General features: G+C 38.2%; 1 protein-coding gene across 2 annotated transcripts in view; it reads left to right on the top strand.

The window, feature by feature from the left end:
- Positions 1 to 18,854, top strand: part of LOC139630527 (A-type voltage-gated potassium channel KCND3-like) — a 135,890-nt gene that overhangs the window by 97,533 nt on the left and 19,503 nt on the right. For both annotated transcript variants that reach the window (XM_071494074.1, XM_071494073.1), the window contains exon 3: positions 16,369 to 16,531. In XM_071494074.1, the coding sequence (XP_071350175.1) occupies positions 16,369 to 16,531 (163 nt within the window). The remainder of the gene's footprint in view (positions 1 to 16,368; positions 16,532 to 18,854) is intronic.

The raw sequence follows: 18,854 nt of genomic DNA, 5'->3' as shown, positions 1-18,854 counted from the left end.
CTCTCTTGAGAGGTTCTCCTGAATAGGCCTTCAGCAAGACAGTACTATCTATACTATGTCCAAAACAGGTAACATGTATAAAGACTTAGGCATGTTTTTAGCCATATTATCAGCATGGCTATTGGGATCGAAATGTTGGTCTGTTGAGTGGGCTACCACATTGGTCTCTAAAACTATTGGGTGGATTTCTGTTAAGTTTAGTACAGATATCAGTGGTACTCACAGGATGAAACCTAATGACTTTGGTGACCACCCTCACCTTTCCTTCAGCACCACCAGGAGATTGACATTTTTGTCTGATGCCATTTGGTGCACTGATACATGTCACCCTTAACAATGAATAACAGTAACTTCACTGAAACCTGTACCTTTTCAGATGTTGTCATCATCGGGTCAAAAAGTTAAATTTGTCCAATATTATGGCAAAATATCAGCAAAACTAATGGCATTCCCATCAGCCACAGCTGTACTTTGTGTTCAGTATTAATTAGCCAATTATATCGTGCTAAAACAAGTAGAACATGGTAAACATTATAGCTACTAAACATTAGCACCCCAGCCTCATACTGGCTGTAGACCCCTAAGGTCAATTCATCATTTCGTCATCAAATCCGTAAGAATATACGCGCGGCCCAGAATTTGTGGACTGTTTGTACATGTGCTAGAAAAGTAAAATGGATCATCAGTTTGTGCACTGTATGTACTGTATTCCACATGTTTGGAACAATTCTTTTTAAGTGGTCACATAGTTTTTTTCTTTTTTGACTTTTTCATGTTGTTCAGTCAGATATAACAAACAGAGACAGAGGTTGCCATGTCATTTTCTGGTGGGCATTTGTGGAATGTCATGTTTATGGAAACATAGGATGGATGCGATTAAAGTCATCGTGTGTATTGTATTGATCCTATTAGTAGCATATCTGTTCTGTCAGATGCAAATGACGGCCAATTGAAAAAAGCAGTTGAAACACCTCCTGTGTATGTGGGCCATTCAGCTTTTTGAATGAGCTAGCTGAGGTAGTGGAGACTAACAATTCAGCATGACTGGAGCCACACTTGTTGTTTTAGATTACTTCCTGTACCAGTGCTGAAGATTATCATAGCTCATGAACACTGTTTTGAGAATTTGATCAGTATATATGTTTGTGGCTGGCATTAGGTTTCCCTCAAAAATCAGTTGCTAAATGCAAAATGCCTACATATCAAAATAATGTGTAGGACCGTGGGTAGGCATGTTATATCCAGCTGTCCTTTGATATTATGGCAATTTGTCAGTTTGGCTTTTTAACAGTCAGTGCCAGATTTGTTATTGCTCCAGTGGAGCAATAAGGAACTCAGTCACAGAATTACTAGAATGGTACGTTAGGGAGAGAATGACAGGACAGCACTTCCTGCTTATTTATTGCCACATTTTAATTTCCTTGCCGTGATATGACACTGGAGGCAAGTACCCCAGATCCACTGCTAATTGTGTACCATCCCAGCACATCATGGTGGAGAAACTTCGAGTGGAGATTAAGAAGAGGAAGAGAAGCAGAACTCGAGCAGAGATGATAAGCTAATTAGTTGTGGGTTCAATCATTGTCTCCAATTATGACTCCTCTTGTCCAACATTAATACACCAGATGTCATATGCTCACGTATTGGAAAATTCACAGGGAACGACAATCGGGGGGTAGAGAGTCCATAATAACTCAGGTCTGGGAATATTTCAAAGTTGTGTGTTGTGTGTGAAGTGAAATGACATTACACTCCAAACAATACTATGGCAAAATATTCTACCAAGTCCCCAGCCATTCAGCCAAATAAGATGGTAATTCTTATGCGATGGAGACTACAGCTTGTCTTTGAACAAAGTGACATAGTGCAAAGGAGACTGCAAACAATGGCTCTGATTCATCAAGTGCTACGAAGAAGTTTTGTACAGAAAGGATTTGAAGTATTTGCACTCAAATACATCAGTTCTTGATTAAAACACTTACTGAGTCTTTGCAAACATTTGGCCAGATTTTGCTCAGTATTTCATCATTTTTGAAGCATTCCAAACACACAGAGATGTTAATTATTCAGCCCTGATAACTCTCTCTGCCATTCACTACAGTCAACACTGTAAATCCTCTGATCAGCATGAGGAAGAATGTGATTTAGAACAAAGCTTTTAGAATGATGCTGTATTTTATAGCAGGGTTTATAATAGATTCTGGCAATAATCTGTCATTGTCCGCATCCACTGAAATGCCAGGTTTAGCAGGCTTAATGTTGTTCATTGTAGTGTTTTTATCACAATAAAAAAAAAAGCCAATACCAATCCCGTTGCCTTGCTCAGCACTGATAGGTAATTGTTGCTGAATGTTCTGCTGCCCCAGCAATTCTCTGAGCTGCAAACGCTGGTACATCTCTGCAGCAGAGTGAAACACAAAAGACAAACATAAATTTCATCCTGTCACATCCTCAGGAACCACACTATGTGTCATTACTTCTGATGATTGTGTAGCAGAAATTTTCAATGAAACCAGTTTGACAGCATAGAGAAGACCTCCATAAAGAAGCCTGGGCAGCCTTGATAAACAAAGAAAGAGAGCAGTGATTCAGAGTTGGAATCCATGAAGGTGGAGAGAGGGGAAATTGAAAACACATGCGGCATTATTCTGATATAAAGTTGTAGGTCTAACAATCTTTTTGTACTCTAACTCGAAATCTCTTACTTTTGTCTGTGAGACTTGCTTGGACGAGTTTCAGATTGAAACCCACTGACAGTAACTGCACAAATTATCAAGAATTGCTTGAGGAATATGAACTGTTCATGAGCAGATGCACGTACATGAAGTTTGATATATCTTCTGAATGTCTACACAGGTTTCAGCTGCATTTCCCAAGGTAACCAACACCCTTCTCTTCTAATCAGAAAAGCTGTCTACATGAGCCTCGTAACTGCTTCAACTGAGAAAGTATTTGTACATCAAGTCTATTTTCTTCTGTTTTACACTTTTACCTCCAGTGATTCTGTACTGGGCTGCAAAAAACACTGCTGACCTATAACTCAGTACTGTGCCTGAGTGCATCTTGTGTAGACACACACACAGAGCACCTGAGCCACTGCTCTGCAAACATGCTTCTCTCACTACGCCGCCTGTTTAGATATGCTGTTATTCTGCCTGCTCTGCTCTGTTTGTCAGCAACTTTCATTCACAAAAATGTCAACAAAGAGTAAAAAAAAAAGAACTGCGCAACTAAAAGTCCCACTGCTGGTAATCAGCAGATTAAATCATGACAAATTTAGCTACTGTCAGTAGTCGCATTAAAGGACAACACAAAGATGAGAAAATATTATTAGAGTTGTAGACAATGGGTCATCACAGGACTGTGCAGTGGCGGAAATAAAGAAGGAATAAAATGTAACAGTATGACCTCAGAAGCCAAAATGTCTTTGCAAAGCAGCAAATAACAAATTGGTAAATGGGAGGCAGACAAGGTAATGCCACAGTCACAGGGATGAATGAGAGAATTTATTCCATGTTGTTATAATGCTGGTTGGGTTTGGATGATCCACAAGACTGCAACCTGCAGAAAGACCCCAAGGCAGTTGTCGGTGTGTGTCGGTTTTTGTAATGATGAAAAATAACCTTGCTGGACCTATTAGCCAATGTTTTCAAAAAGGTAGGCTATTTAAATGCCAAATCATATCAGATTTTAGGCATTAATAAACCTCAAATCAATCAGTGTTTTCCCCCTGACAGACTTAATATACACGACTTATATAATGACCAACATTAAACCATGAGAGACAAGACACAACAGGACAGACAAAAAGAAACAAAAACAAACATGAAAAGAATTACATACAGTTGCCAGACTAAAATTAAAAAATAAACATAATGGATACAAATCAGGTCAGTTATTATGTATGTTTTTCATTTATCTTTTTTTTTAAGAAATTAAAAAACAGACTCATGGTCTTTGAAGTACAACATGGGAGGTCCTGTTCCTGTACACGTGGTTCTTGCATCAAGTCCAGTCATCATCATAATAAGCATCATGTACAATATCTAAAAGACTTTGTCAGGCTCCTTTGCTGATATATAGTCTCCTTTAAGCAATGTTTAGCTCAAATACCGGTAACAAATGCGTAACTGTAACTGCAAATCAGGTGATGGTAGAGAAGGACAGTTTGTTAGATACCGACAGACCAAAAAACGAAATGAATAACGCAGGAGAGGACAGTGGCTTTACTGGGCAGCGTGAGTATGCTGTAGCTGTGAGAATATTAAGCAGGGAGTTGAAAAGGACAATGCATGATTAGGAAACTTTCCCTGGAGAAATAAAGGTTAAGAAAAATGGCCTAATTCACTGTTTTTATTTTTTGCTATTGTGCAGGTGTTGGTCAGTCATACATCATCCTGTGGCCAACAGTGAACCTCAGTTGAACCTTCTTTATTCATGCTAATAATAATAAACTTGCTATTGTTTAGGTCATCTTCTTCAGCCCTCTGTGGCAGGATGCTTTGCCCTTCTCCCTGTTGAGACAGACCAGCCTCTAATTCAAAACATGAGCTCGCATAGGACATGATGGATGGTGCTCTCTTTCCAGTGGCAGCAGGTCACACCAACTAATATCCTGCATCGTTCACATGCCTGTGTGTGTTATAACAGACATCAGGCTGTTTCTTATCCTTCTGTTTAATCCCATCCCACCCCGTCTCCCTCCTGTTTCCGTTGTTATCGCCCCCTTTCCTGCTTTGTTCAGAAGAAAACAGAAAGGTGAGATTGTGTGTGTATGTCAGTACAGCAGGTTGTGTGCACTCGCAGTTCCCCTGGGTAGCTGGTCAGGTCGGCCATTCTTCATGTTCACTTTCTTGGGGTTTGGTGGAGCAGATTGGTTTCTTTGTTGGGTCTGCACTGGTGAGAGGAAAAGAGAGGGTTGTAAATGTGTTGGTGTAAGAGTGATGCTGCAAGGAGGCGTTTGACCTGTGCACGCTGCTTTACCTGCAGGGAAGGGCAAGTGTATAGAGTGATGTTAAAATCTACCCATATTTAAGATGCATCATCTAACTTTGCACTTTGAAAAGATTTAATTGTTGCTGTTAAACATTGAAACACTATTGAAAAAGTGTACAAGAAATTTGAATCCAAAATGTGCAGTTCTCATACCATCTTAATAATGTAATTTTATGTTGTTATTGGCCTGTTACTTTTAAACGTTATAATAAACAACTTTGGTTGTGGTTCAACTTTGATCTACTATACTTTGTGCAGCTAGATGTCACTGTTGATGTGTTCCCAGGTCTCAGCCAATACATACAAAAATATTTTGTAATTAACTGAAATTATACACTAAAAATTAAAGGATCCCTTAGGCCCCCTTAGGGTTCCTCACTTTCCCACACTGGCCGAACCCTCGATGAACCCTTTGAAACACATCAGTTCTCTGAGGAACTTGTGGTAGTTTTTCAGGATGCTTGAGGAATTCTTTTTTCTGGTCTTGAACCACTTTCGGGGCTTTAGAGCACCTTTCCCTGACCATCTGAGGTTCCTTAAGGGACGTCATCTTATTACATAGTACCTTGAGGCCTTTTATTGATGAAGCTGTATCTGCTTCCTCATTTGGCCATTTGAGGCAGGCTCCAGAAGCAAGTCAGTTATCATAGCCCCCCATGTTAAAATTTCCAGCTTTACAGCAGAATGTTTACAGCCTGGTAGAAAAACCTATGGATGACATCACGGACACTAAGGATGACATGTGTAGTTACTGCGGTAACAGCAAGAGTGGTCTAATGATTCAGGTCCCAGAATTAGGCTTTCTTAAGCAGCCGCTTAGTCAGAGATACAACAGAGGAGCAACTAGTGTTATCCATTTACAGTGAAGCCAAATCAACTCATGATGTTCTAATGAAGAAGTCAGTCAATAACTGGACTTTATGCCACATGCAACTGTGATCTGGTTTTATGCTCTAATATTTTAAACCGATCCACTGTTTAAAAAAATGCTTCACAATGTTTTGCCTATCAACGTGAAGCGGCAGCAGCAGGAAATGCTCAGTTTTCATTACAAACAGCAGTGCTGCATTTCTTGGATCCATTGTTTCCTGTGAATTGCTTGTGCGTGTGAAGACAATTTGAATCCACCACGGGAATGTTTGACTCTGCCATAAAGAGCTAATTTAGTGTGAAGACATTAAATGGCAATTGTTGAAAAAATGCTGACCATAAACAGTTTCAGAAAATGGTTTCTGATTTCATGAAAATCTTGAAGATTATAACTTTAAGACCACGGGAAGTGTTTTTTTGTTTTGTTTTTGTTTTTTGCCAATTCCTCTCACTCACTGTGTTTTGAAAGAAAGACACAAAGTAAGATGAGAAAAGTCAAGCTAAAAGAAACCCTCTTTCCTAGACACAATCAGTATTAAAATAAATAGAAAAATTACAGTGTAGAATTATTTTTCACTGATTTAAGTATCGAATGCAAGCTGATACCTTAATTTGACCCAAGTTTTCATTATTTCCATGTATTTAAAATGGTTACAAATTGCCTATTGTTTGCCTCTTTGTTTGCATGATTGTTTGGAGAAGGTCAGTCTACTTAACCAGGTACTTAATCTGTGCACTTGTATCTACAATAGAATTATCTAACGCTAATTCTAGTTTCTATTATTTTTGTTAATGAAAACTGTTATATATATATATATTAGTTGTCAACCTATTTTTCATGACAAAAACAAGTCTAATAATAAAAAAATCAGAGCTATGATAAATGTTTTGCAGTTTTCATCAGCTTATAAAATCTAAACAATAAAGATGGACAAATGGACATGTTTCAAGGCAGTGTCTTTTTCAACAACTTGCATGCATCTGTGGAAGAACTCTGTATCTCATGATTAGTAAAACATTTTCCTCCACTGTTTAGAAGATGATTGAGCCGCCTGACCTGTTGCATTGCTATTAATAACAAACAACTTGTTAAGTTATGCGTTTGTCAGTGATCTTATCTGACGTCTTTGATAAAGGTACAATGTGTCACAAGGTACTGTTATAAATGAAGCATTGTGGTACTACAGAGATGCCCCGGCATACAAATCATATTCTCCAGATGTAAGGAAAGATGCTTGTTTGGTACAGACCCAGGCATAAATCACATCATCGTCATTGTTATTTCAGTGACCAAGATATTCACAGAGTCCCACTAAAATCATGACTCATTACAATCACTATCTCTGTAAAAAAAAAATAATAATAATAATAATAATAATCACAATACATTGTTTGTTTTAGTTTTCATTCAGCCCTAATTATGGACTAAAATAATCTACAATCTTCAAAACAGCTGAGAGAAACTATGAGAACAAACAGGCAACACAACATCATCTATGAAAAAAGATAAGCTAATGTAACGCTCAAGTTCTGTAGATGTGGAGGTAACAATAACGTTACTTTTTTGGCTATCTTCAGTGTTGCTATAGCAACTAAACCCAGAAAATGAACAGCACTGAACAGTTGAGCGAATCCATAGGTGTAGTAATGCTAGATTAGTAGAAACAACTGAGAGAGAAAATGGTTCTTTTCAGCATTTGACTGAGGTGAGTCAGTCTGTGTACTACTGCAGAGCAGAGTGACACGGACACCTTGCGAAAGACACATGTAACCTTGGTAACGGCACACAAACATGGCGACAGCTGCAGCCTTGAAATGCAATGAAGACATAAACATGAAAAAACTGAATGACTTAAGTTTGACTAAAACAAATACACCTTTGTGTCAAAGGGCTAAAACGAAAGAACAGTTGCCCAAATGAACACTGATTCCAGCAGCGTACTGTCAGAGTCAAGGCAGATTATGTAAACATCATGCAAAGCAATCTCCTGTTAACCTGCACTGTCACACAGCAAATATGTGTCCGACAAAAAGCAATCAGGATTCAACAGCTTAGCAAACATTTAGGAGATTTATATAAATGTGTTGCAGTTAATCCTTTAAAAACATTAAAGGATAAAACCTGCACTTTGCAAATGGTCATTTTCAAAACTTTACATGTGCGTGTGTGTTAAAAACAAATGAAATTATTCACCTGTCATTATTACTTTGTGTTTGGTGTTTGTTACTTTGGTGAATAAATAACCAATTAAATTAGCTTTTTGGGATCAATTTAACCACATTACAGCAAATATATCTCTGGCCGAATGTCCTTTGTACTGGGGTTGCAAGAACAAAGGTGCCCCACAGAAAACAATTCATACACTGGTAGAGTCCTTGGTGAATTAAAGCAATAAATCCACTATTTTGTTTGTTAGCTTCAAATGAATTGCACTGGATCTGGACACCAGAGGCATTTGTCTATTTACTAAATGTAATGAAGTTAGAAGAAGCACTGAACTCAAAGTTGGTGCAAAGTAAACATGATCTTTACGATTTTGCCCTTCACGTCCTTCCTTTAAAGACTCGCCTTGTACTGCAGCCAGTGGCAAAGTCAGACTCAAGAGAGGTCGAGTTAGAATTTATGTGGAATCTTACTTTACTTTCCCTGTTTTCTTGCCTTCTCCTATAAGTTCCCTTAAGAACCATTTTAAAATGCTCATCTTTCACACTAGTATCAATGTATCCTTTGTTTATTTGTTATGATCTCTAAAGGCATCTAAAGCATGGCTACAGTGGGCTGTTATATCAGTTCTGGGACCTGCTTCAGCTGTAGCATCTGTCAGCAACAGCTTGCAGGTAGCATTAGCAGCTAGGAGAGACTGTCTTCATTCAAGCTGCCTGGTGTGTTGCTTTTGATGCAGATGCAGTTGTGTTTTTTTTTAAGTAGAAAAAAAGTCTCTAATTTATTTGTTTGCTTTCATGATCAATCCATAATTAATCTTTGGAGCTATTAGCAAATGCTGTTTTCCACCAAAAGCCAGTGGGAATCCCATAATGACCCCACTTACCCCTGCTGTCATTCACAACAGCAACACCTTATTCGCATCTTAAGTGCCGTCTGCTATGGTAAATCAAAACATGTTTTTACAAAGTAATGTGCTTAAAAAGACAGCTGCATGAACTGTGAAAAACAACACTAATGTGGTTTGACTGTTTAAAAGGGGTTTTTTTGCAGTAAATTAATGCACACAAATAGGATGTGAAATATTTCGGAGTGGGTTTAAATCCAAAACAAATCCATCCTCCTGGTCATGCTTTTGACTGCTGCCAGGGGTCTTTATTAGATAAGACGCATCACTATCAGTCATTTCTGAATAATAAGCGTAGTATAAATAGGAAACTACTGTACGGGATGTAGATGTTTTAACTTTGGATCAATTTCTTGGTATTCTGCAAATGTTCATATCCACAAGAGCAGGAAGTAAAAACTACCTGCCCTTGAAATATTTTGTACATTTACTTGGTGTCAGAGTGTGTATGTACGTGCGAGTTGATTAATGACTTACATGTCCAGTGATTGTGGTCATTTTATGGGTTTTCAGAGTATTTTTCAGGCACTCTCATACAAGTGATCAGTCATGATGAAATAAATTGACAAAGTACAGTCTAAGCTGTTAACACCTGCCAAAGCAAGAATAACACAGGGCCCCGTATAAATAAAAAAAAAAACTAGTTTTGTCCCTACAGCTGCACTTGTGATAACCCTTTTCAATGTTCCCCATCACAGCTGTAACAAAGTCTGCCTTAATTTGTTCCGCTGCTTTCAATTCTTCCTCTCATAAGCAGGAATCATTCAGCCAGACTGACTGCTCTGGTGTCGTGATGCCTTTTTGATGCATCCAATTCTATTTTGATGCCCATCATAGGTCTATTATGAGCTTCCATGTGCTGTGGAAGCAACAGCAGAGCTTCTTTTAATGAAGAGCAGAACAAGCAAGAGATTGGAAAGGATAAAACACACAACCGAATAAATTCCCTCACAATTGATTTTTCCACCTGCTTAGGTCTCTGTTTTAAACTGTGGCAGATGGAAAAAGCTAAATAATGAATGACTGAAGAAGATCATTTGCCAGAGACAAAGCTGTGCTGCTGTGTTTTGTACCTTTTTGCATTAAGTACTCTTTCAGCCTTTCCCTGAACAATTCATTGTTCACCTCATAAACTGCATACTGACCTGTAACTCATGGCAGCATTCATATGTCAGTATATTGATTTGAAAAGGTTAACAGCTGAGTCCTGCATCAAGGAAAATCCATATATTCATCATATTTGCTTATTTGGGAGACAAGCACCTCTCTAACCTGCAGTGTTTTGCATTATTTATACACAAATATTTATATTTCTGATTGCGACTGTCAGTGACTCCCTAATTAATCATAATTGTTTGAACGAGAAGAGGTGTCTACCAGTTGACATTTCACACCGCAGCTGTCATTTTTTTCCAGTCTCTCCACTGCTGAGTGAAACAGATGCAATTCATATATCCATTTCATGCAAAAAAATACACCCATGGGATTAGTCGAAATGCCTCACAAAATAATATAGACTGTTGCTAATAAATAGATACATAATGCTGTTGGGAGTGTCCGGGCAATTACATAGACCACATACTGTTGTAGAGGCGTGACACACCAGACATTAAAGAAAAAAGGATATTAACATGCATAAAGGGAAAGTTGAGGAAATCCATGAGAGTCATTTTATGTTTTTGGCAGAGTCCATGTGGATGCCATCAGTCATTGGTTGTTACTGCTTTTATATAACCCTAAATAACCCAGCTCCTTTTGAGAATATTTCAACTAAAGTACATCACGGATGAATTTTTTGTTTTTTTTTCATCCTTGCAGTGAATTTAAAGTTCTACTTTGTTTTACTATACTGTCCCACTGCTTCGTTTTTATTGAGACTCCATAATTTTAAGATTTGCAAAAGGCTTTTCTTTATTTAAAAATGAGCACAATTAATTGAAAGATGTCAGAGTCAGAGTCTGATCAGTCAATACAATGTAACATTGATAACACAAGGAATTCCATGCAAGATCATCAAGTTCTTATATAAATGCATTGCACTTAGTTTCACTAATCTGTGTCTGATTCAGATTCTTAATTTTATTCTGATGTACTTCATATCTTCAATCTTTGAACCAATATAGAATTGTACATTAACATTTCAAGGCTATATCAATATTGTCTCTCTAATACAGTTTTTTTTATGTATTCTTTATTATATATTTATTATTTTATATTATTATATCTGTATTTGTATTCAATTATTTCAAGTTTTACTGGTTGAAAAAAAATCCTTATACTTATTATTATTATTATTAGTAGTAGTAGTAGTAGTAGTAGTAGTAGTAGTAGTAGTAGTAGTAGTAGTAGTAGTAGTAGTTGCAACACATGAGAAAATGTTACCATATGCTGCTGTTTTTGTTTGTTTGTGGGGTTTTTTCAGGGAGTGGTAGATTATTTTTTACTGTCAGTGTGATTCAATTAAAAAAGGGACAATAATATTTAAAGCTCTTTTACAGAGCTATAAAATAAAGACCATCCAGTCTCTGTTGGATGATCTTTTGATTACAAGGTGCATTTCAATTTTAGAATGACAGGAAGTGGTTGGTCATAGCAGGAGATTACCTCTATGAATAAAGGGATGGCTTCAATAGTGAAAGCGAGGTAGACCTCCCTTTGTGCCCACATAAAGGTAACTACTCATCATTCAAGTGTTTTGCTGTTTATTTCCTTTAAATACGGCACCCTGTAGTGAACCTACATACTGCAAAGAGCAAAGTTTAGAATTTTTCCACTGTATTGCAGTTGTAATGATGTTTGATGCATCATAGTGGGTATGCAGTCAAACGTTATTACAACAAAGCAGTCACAGCCAGGAGAATGTCATCTCTCATCAGCTGACAGACAGAGAGTGGAGCAAACTGTGAAATCATTTGTCTGATTGTCTGTCAACTAGGAGCAGGACTCAGCAACAATAACAACAATCCCTGTGGTTAAATCTCCGTCATTTGTTAATAATCCTTTATATTTCTGACTCTCTGCCTTCAGTGCCTGCAGTGCACACCAGCCTACCTGCCATGACTTCTACAACAACACGAGAAAAGTTTTACTCTGAAGAAGAGGAAGTTTCATATTGAGTAACTATTACTGTAAACATGGTCAATAACTGAGACTCTATGCAGTTCACAATCATAATGGCGGGAGATTTACTAGCTGAAATTCTTAATCATTTTTTAAAACACTGGATTCTTGATTTCACACAGAGGTAGACAAAAGCAAGTTTCTAAATTCCAGTATGTTACTGGCATATTTTGTCCAAACTTAAATGAGAACCCTGTACTAGGATCACAGAAACACACTTAATGGCCACATACAGTATATACTGTTATGCTAAAAGACAGAGGCTAAAGCTGCATGCCTCAGGTAAAAATTCACCACCATGGCTGTTGATATGTTACTGAGAAGGCATGGAAATTATGACCACATTTCAAGGTAGAGGTAGTTAGCCCCAGATTATCATAAAGTGCAGAAATCATTAGGAAATGTAACCCTAACTTGATGTTTAGCTTCCAGAAAAGCAAGCAACATGGAGGTTATAATGGCTAAGAGAGAAAAGCCTTTGATGATGAGGACTAGCTGATGTGTTTGGCAAATTTAACGCTATCTCAGATATAACGGGGCTGGGTTTGCTAGAAGAGAGTCAACTTTCCCAAATGAGGACTGAGCTTCTGATGTTACATTACACTCTAATACTGTAGCATCCAGAACCAGCTCCCATGAAATCAGTAAATAAAAGAGAGGTCCTGGCCCTGAAGGGAGCTCTTTCTAACATTCCCTGTAACTGCCCCAAATAACGCAGGTAGTTGATGATATGCTGCTTGGCTTTGTAAGTTGTTTTTCGTTTTGGAGAGGCAAAAAGAAAAAAAACACTACCCCCACCAAACTCTTTGAAGGTAAATATCTCTCTAATCTTCTCTTCAACCTTGTCAAGCTTTTGGAAATCCAAGCCTGCCAGACCAAAATAAGGTTGCAAAGTAATGACAGGACAATCATTGTCCAATCTCAACTGAGCTGAGAGCCGATTTTCTCTGAACTTGGTTGAGGGTTGGGGTATGGCCTAGGGAAGAACCCAATACATTTTAAGGCAGATCCAGATCATTTACTGTGAGCCTTTTCACTGAAGTCCGGTGTATGTTGTTTGACACTGGCCTTGGCAGAGGTCTATGCTCCCTGAGTGACCGTCTAGTTATTTCAATGTGATCAGTCAATCTTTGCAAGTCAACCCTTTGTGTTGGTATGGGCTAGATCATATATGCTCATCTCTACTTTGAGAAATACTTCTCCATTTTTTTCTTTCAGAGGGGATCTGAGCAATATCATGGTCCCTTTTGCATGTATTTATTCAGGCAGAGCAGAAGGCTGGTTTCTGATAATACCCCAGCTCTTCAGTTTGTGGGTAGTAAACAGGAGGTAGGTAAGTCTGACGATTATTGTGTTTTCAGCAATCGAGAGTGGGAGCTTTGGGCCAAAAAAACATAACAACAGTCAGAAAGTGGAATACCAGCACCCACCCACGTCTGGGCAGAGTGGCCCTCAAGAGGCACAGTGGTCAACAGTGCATGGTGCTTACCTGTCAAGAGTCTCATTGTGTCTAGAACGCAGTGGAGAGGAAACTCAGAGGAGCCAAAGAGGCCAAACAGCCAGAGAAGAGAAAAAAGGGTGTTTTGACAAGTGCAAGTGTTTAAGTTTAACTTTGAAGATCAAAAGCAAACCCCTGTGCTTGATCTGTTTTTATTCCTCTGCGGAAGCAACAGCTGTGGCCAAAGGCACTATGTATTCAGGCTGTCCGTCCTATCCTAGTCCATCCTATGTCCATCTTATTCTCCTGATCACAGTGTGTCAGGGGCGCCTTTAGGGAATTGCTTCAGATTGGGCACAAACAATCACTTGGACTCAAGGATGAACTGATAAGATTTTGGTGGTCAAAAGGTCAAAGGTCACTGTGACCTCACAAAACATTTTTTCTGGTCAAGAATTTGTACACTAATTATAACAAAATTTAACATAAATGTCTAATAGGACAAAAAGATTCCATTTTATATCCAAAAGGTCAAAGGTCGACTTCACTATGATATCATAATATTCTTCAAAAACCCTTTAATGGCTGTAACTCAGGAACAGAAGGGGAGATTGTGACCATATATCACATTTGGTCAGATATTGAACTGGTAACAATAATCTTGGGTACCCACCTTGACACTGTGCTGATTGTGTAGATCTTCTGTGCTGCTGGGTGGAAGATGTGTGTGAAGTATCCATGTTTCGCAATTTGTAGCTCCTCAACAGCAACATCCATATTTGAATAATTGTCCGACTTGCTATTCTTATGGATGTGGGTAAAACTTTGCGTTGTAGCATAATCAGTTTTTTTAGTCAAGGATGTGAACACATTCAATCAAATAATACACTTCATAGCTTTTATTAAACTCCTTCTAAGTCTACACTACATATACGAGCCTGGACAGACATGAATGTAAACTGCAACTTACCTGGCAGAGGCGTGCAACCGCGAAGCAGTAATTCTAGTTTTAGAGTTGCCTTGAGGAAATTGGTTGTATGCATAATATGCACTCATCTCTCCTGCTTGTTGGCTCCCCCTCTTTTCTAATTTCTCTGTTTTTCTCTCAAAACAGTACCTATTGTGCACCAGTAAACATTGTTTCCCATCGCTTCACATCACACTACTTAAACTTCATGTCTGCAGCCTCTCCGGGAGACAATTCCAGCGTCTTTTCCAAACCTACTTACAAGCTTGTCCCATCAGTCTGTGTTTTTATATCAATTTGTTCCACTACACACCGGCATGGCTCACAGCTTTGGCCAGCAAGTCGAACCTTGTTTTCTTCCTGGCCCTGACTCCCACTGGCATGGCTTTGTTATGCCCAGACTGAGCTGAATAGATAGCAGTGGTCCTGTTTCTTCGCCTCTGTCCACCTGTTACAGCAGCCATTCATCTGTGTAATCGAATTATCAGAAGCCCAGAGGAGTCGGAGAACAACAGGCATTTAAATGAGATTGTCCTCCTGTTAAAAAACAAGGCCATAGGTCAGGGGTATGCAATTAAAGTTCAAAGAGGTCCAGTTAGAGAAAATTTCCTCAACAAAATAATAATGACTAAATGTTCTTTTCTCATTTCAAGCAAAAATAAGGGCTATAAAAAAACATAGTGTTTTGAAAAGTGTGCAACTTTAGATAAAGTGCTTAGTGTTATAAATGTGTAGATTGATTTTCCCCTTTTCTTTTTTGTTAACTCTTACACATCTTTTCCAGTAAACAACCTCAACACATCTAAACAATTGAACAGCTTTAACACCTAATTTTCTCTTTCTTTCCCTCTTAAATCCCACTCCCCACCTCTCCCCACTTATTTCTCTAACTATTTCTCTCATCTCATCTCTCCCCTGTGAGTCTATCTCAGTGAGTGACTTAAGTAGCAGTGATTGGCTGAGCAGCATACCTTGAGATGATTTACAGTGCATGCAATCGGTCTGTGAGTTGCCAAGGCAGCTAAACCAGTGCTGTAAAAGCTAGAAAATCTGCGTCTGTTAAAATAGAAACACTCAAAATTTTGTAATGCACAATAATTTATAGGTCTGGGACCTATATAATATCTGTCCCATCTGGACCTGCCAAGCACAAAGCAGACAGACAGTTAGCAACATCAGTAGCTTGTGAAGAACGAAACAGCACTATAAAGAAAGTGAATACTGGTTGGTGTCTGGTGGTCAGACATGACTACAAATGAAACATTATGTTTTTCCTCTATCTGCTGGATGTAAATAAGCAGCTGTTGCCAATATAATTACCCAATCAACCCAAAAGTCAGTGTCAGTGCTGTGTTTACAGCTCATTTCTGCCAAAAAAAACAAAAAAACTAAACGTCAGTTAAAGCAGGTTTACTTCTATCGTAAGCAGTTATTTGAAAGGGACTATTTTGTGTCCTCAAAACTGTAATTTTCTGATGTATCAAATTCAATACACAATATTGTGGAATAGTTAGTAAACTTTTTAGGTAGACTTTTAAATAAAATGGCACAATATGGAGCGCTTTCAGACAGAGTCAAAGAAAGATCAGGGAAATATTTCTGAGGCCTGAAGGAATAATTCTACCTCGGTGGTTGTGTAGAGCCAGTAATTATGTTTCCATTAAAACTGCCAACAATATTCAAAAACGCTATCCTGTCTTTTTTGATATGCCAGTTTCTTTGTTATTTACCTCATCCACAGTGCACAGACTCTTCTGCAATATTTTTTATTTATTTATAGCATTTACACTTTTTTCATGCACAATGATGCATGAAAACAAGTGAAGGAAAACATACCTATGGTGTATCCTAAGTAATATCTATAGGTCAACACTTTTTCTGACTCCTCTCATATGTCTCATGTCTAGGTACGGAGACATGGTGCCAAAGACAATCGCTGGAAAGATCTTCGGCTCCATCTGCTCCCTGAGCGGTGTGCTGGTGATCGCCCTGCCCGTCCCTGTCATTGTCTCCAACTTCAGCCGCATCTACCACCAGAACCAGAGAGCAGACAAACGCCGCGCTCAGAAGGTAAAAGATGCTCCTGTAGGGATAGTCAAAGATTATGTGTGGTTTAAATTAGATAAACGTGTGTGTGTTTGTGTCACAGTGTGTGCACATTCACATTACCTGGCCATTAGTAGTGTGCACGCTCTTGATGTTCAATAGACAAAAAGGGGCACAGGATTATTAGATATTGTTAAGTTAATTGAAGTGAATGGGAGGTTGAAAACGCAAGGTGGGTGGACAGTAATGGTTATGCCTGAAAGACCTTTCAATGTTTTTTTTTTATATTCAGATCATTAAAATAATGGCAGTGGGTTAAAAGATCTTGATGACAGATGAGTTTCTTTTTTTACAACATGTACAGGAGACACATTTATAAACTTAAAAAAAAATAAAAGATAAAGGGGAGAGGATTGACCCCAATTAGTGCACCGAAAATCACTGTCTTTCAATCTACGCACCACACACACACACACACACAATGGAAATTTGTTGCCCTTCAGACCCACATTAGTCATTGTCCTTCTTCACATGCACACACACTCGTTGCCTCTCTCTTTCTCACACACACATTGACACACACTTCAGATCCAAGTAGCAAATGGTAGCTATCCACTCACTACACTCACCCGGTGGGCTTGACCTTTCTACAGGGCTAGATAAGAGTGTTATTAAGTTAGAGAGCAGCTGTTGATAGCTAATTGAGGAGAGAAAAAGTCTGGTTTGAATCAGAATTTTTTTTCTTTCATCCAATTCAAACACAAAGGAGCGAGGCTCTCCTGACACCTTCATGTGGTCCAGTTTGGCTCTTGTCAGGTGAAATCCTAAATGTGAAATCCATTTGACCAATAAGCACTGAAGTCGTTGGGGGGAGAACAGGGGGGTTGAATAAAGGATTTATCCTGCTGGTCTGGGGATCAAACAAGTAACAGATTACAGTCAGCTTCAAGTCAGCTTCTCTGATATTTAATGAAACTATTGTAGTTTGTGATGCTACAGTGACTTCCCATTGACATGGTTCATTGCTCCTGATCCAACATTGCTACAGATGTTTCCTAGCATCCAATTTACACGTGACTAAAGACTTGAAGAGCGAAGATAATTCTTAAGTTTTATTGATACAGCCCCATTTAGTTACATTTACACTTAGAAATGGATTTATGAAGAGCTGGTGCGACCCAGTCCTGCTCACTGACTAGTGAATATTGTTTTGATATCAGTATGTTTATTTGGGGATGAATAAACTGTTGGCTTGCAACTGTTACTGACAGCAGGAGAGACTGAAAGTGCTGGGGGGACAGACAGTGGAAGTTTTTTATTATTATTGTAGAATGGTGGCTGTTGTGACTGGATAGCTTTTTATTGTATGATTATATTTTAATGTTGTGTTTTATTTTTGTGTGAGAGTTATTAGTTTACTTTAGAAAAAAATAATCACTGTAGATTCTGTCCAAGACAACAATCAGTCTATGTAGTTTAAAAAAAAAAAAAAAAAAAAACTTGCTTATTTTGTGTTGACATATTTGTATGGGTATAGGAGAGTATTACAGTTACGCTACTGATAAAGTAGGTTAAACACCACAAATTTAAAGTAAAATGTTCATCTGACAGCATCAATTGTAATTTAGATAACTGCCCCAAATGCAGTTGAAGCTGTCGTGTGAGATCTCAGGAAACTGTTTTTTGTGTCTCATCCTGAATAAAATATTACAATATACCAAGGATATTATTTACTTGTTGACTGGCTTCAGCAGTCACATAGGTGTTATAACATTTAGGTTGACCTGCTTTATAGCACAAAAAACAACAACCTTGTCCAAGGTTAACTGTGTATACTAGTACAAACTATTGTTTTTATTGATTCGGAGGCTTTTCCCTTGAAGGAAGTTTGTAATTTTCCTCATTCATCAGCAGTGGTTGTAAAACATGTTTCAGACCACGATGGGCCAGTAAAACTCCTCTGTAACACACATACTAATGAAGTTATTTTAACATTAGCAGTTCCTAGGGCTTACACATCCCATTAAATCAGTGAGAGGAAAAACTGTGGGATACATAACCCACTATAAATGAAAAATTAATTATGTGAAAATTAAAAAGAAATAACATTTTGTTGCAGCTATTATGCTGTGGTCATGGAGGAAGCTCTCTCACTGGAAATGCATTACGTCACCGGACCAGAATCAAATACCTCAAATAATCAAACATTTTTTGCAAAATTATATTATGAATATAACAGACATTACATTAATCTAACACTAGACTGTATTGTTCCTTGAGTGCCTGGCAGTGAGTGGGTCAAACTGAAGCATTTAATCAAACCAGACTGGTAGTATTGGATTTGTTA

This window comes from Trachinotus anak, unplaced genomic scaffold (genome assembly GCF_046630095.1).
Source record: "Trachinotus anak isolate AG129_WGS33_773 ecotype Australia unplaced genomic scaffold, CSIRO_AGI_Tana_v1 ptg000013l, whole genome shotgun sequence".
Lineage (NCBI taxonomy): Eukaryota > Metazoa > Chordata > Actinopteri > Carangiformes > Carangidae > Trachinotus > Trachinotus anak.
Note: the sequence above shows the minus strand (reverse complement) of the source record. Positions and strands in the feature narration are given on the sequence as shown.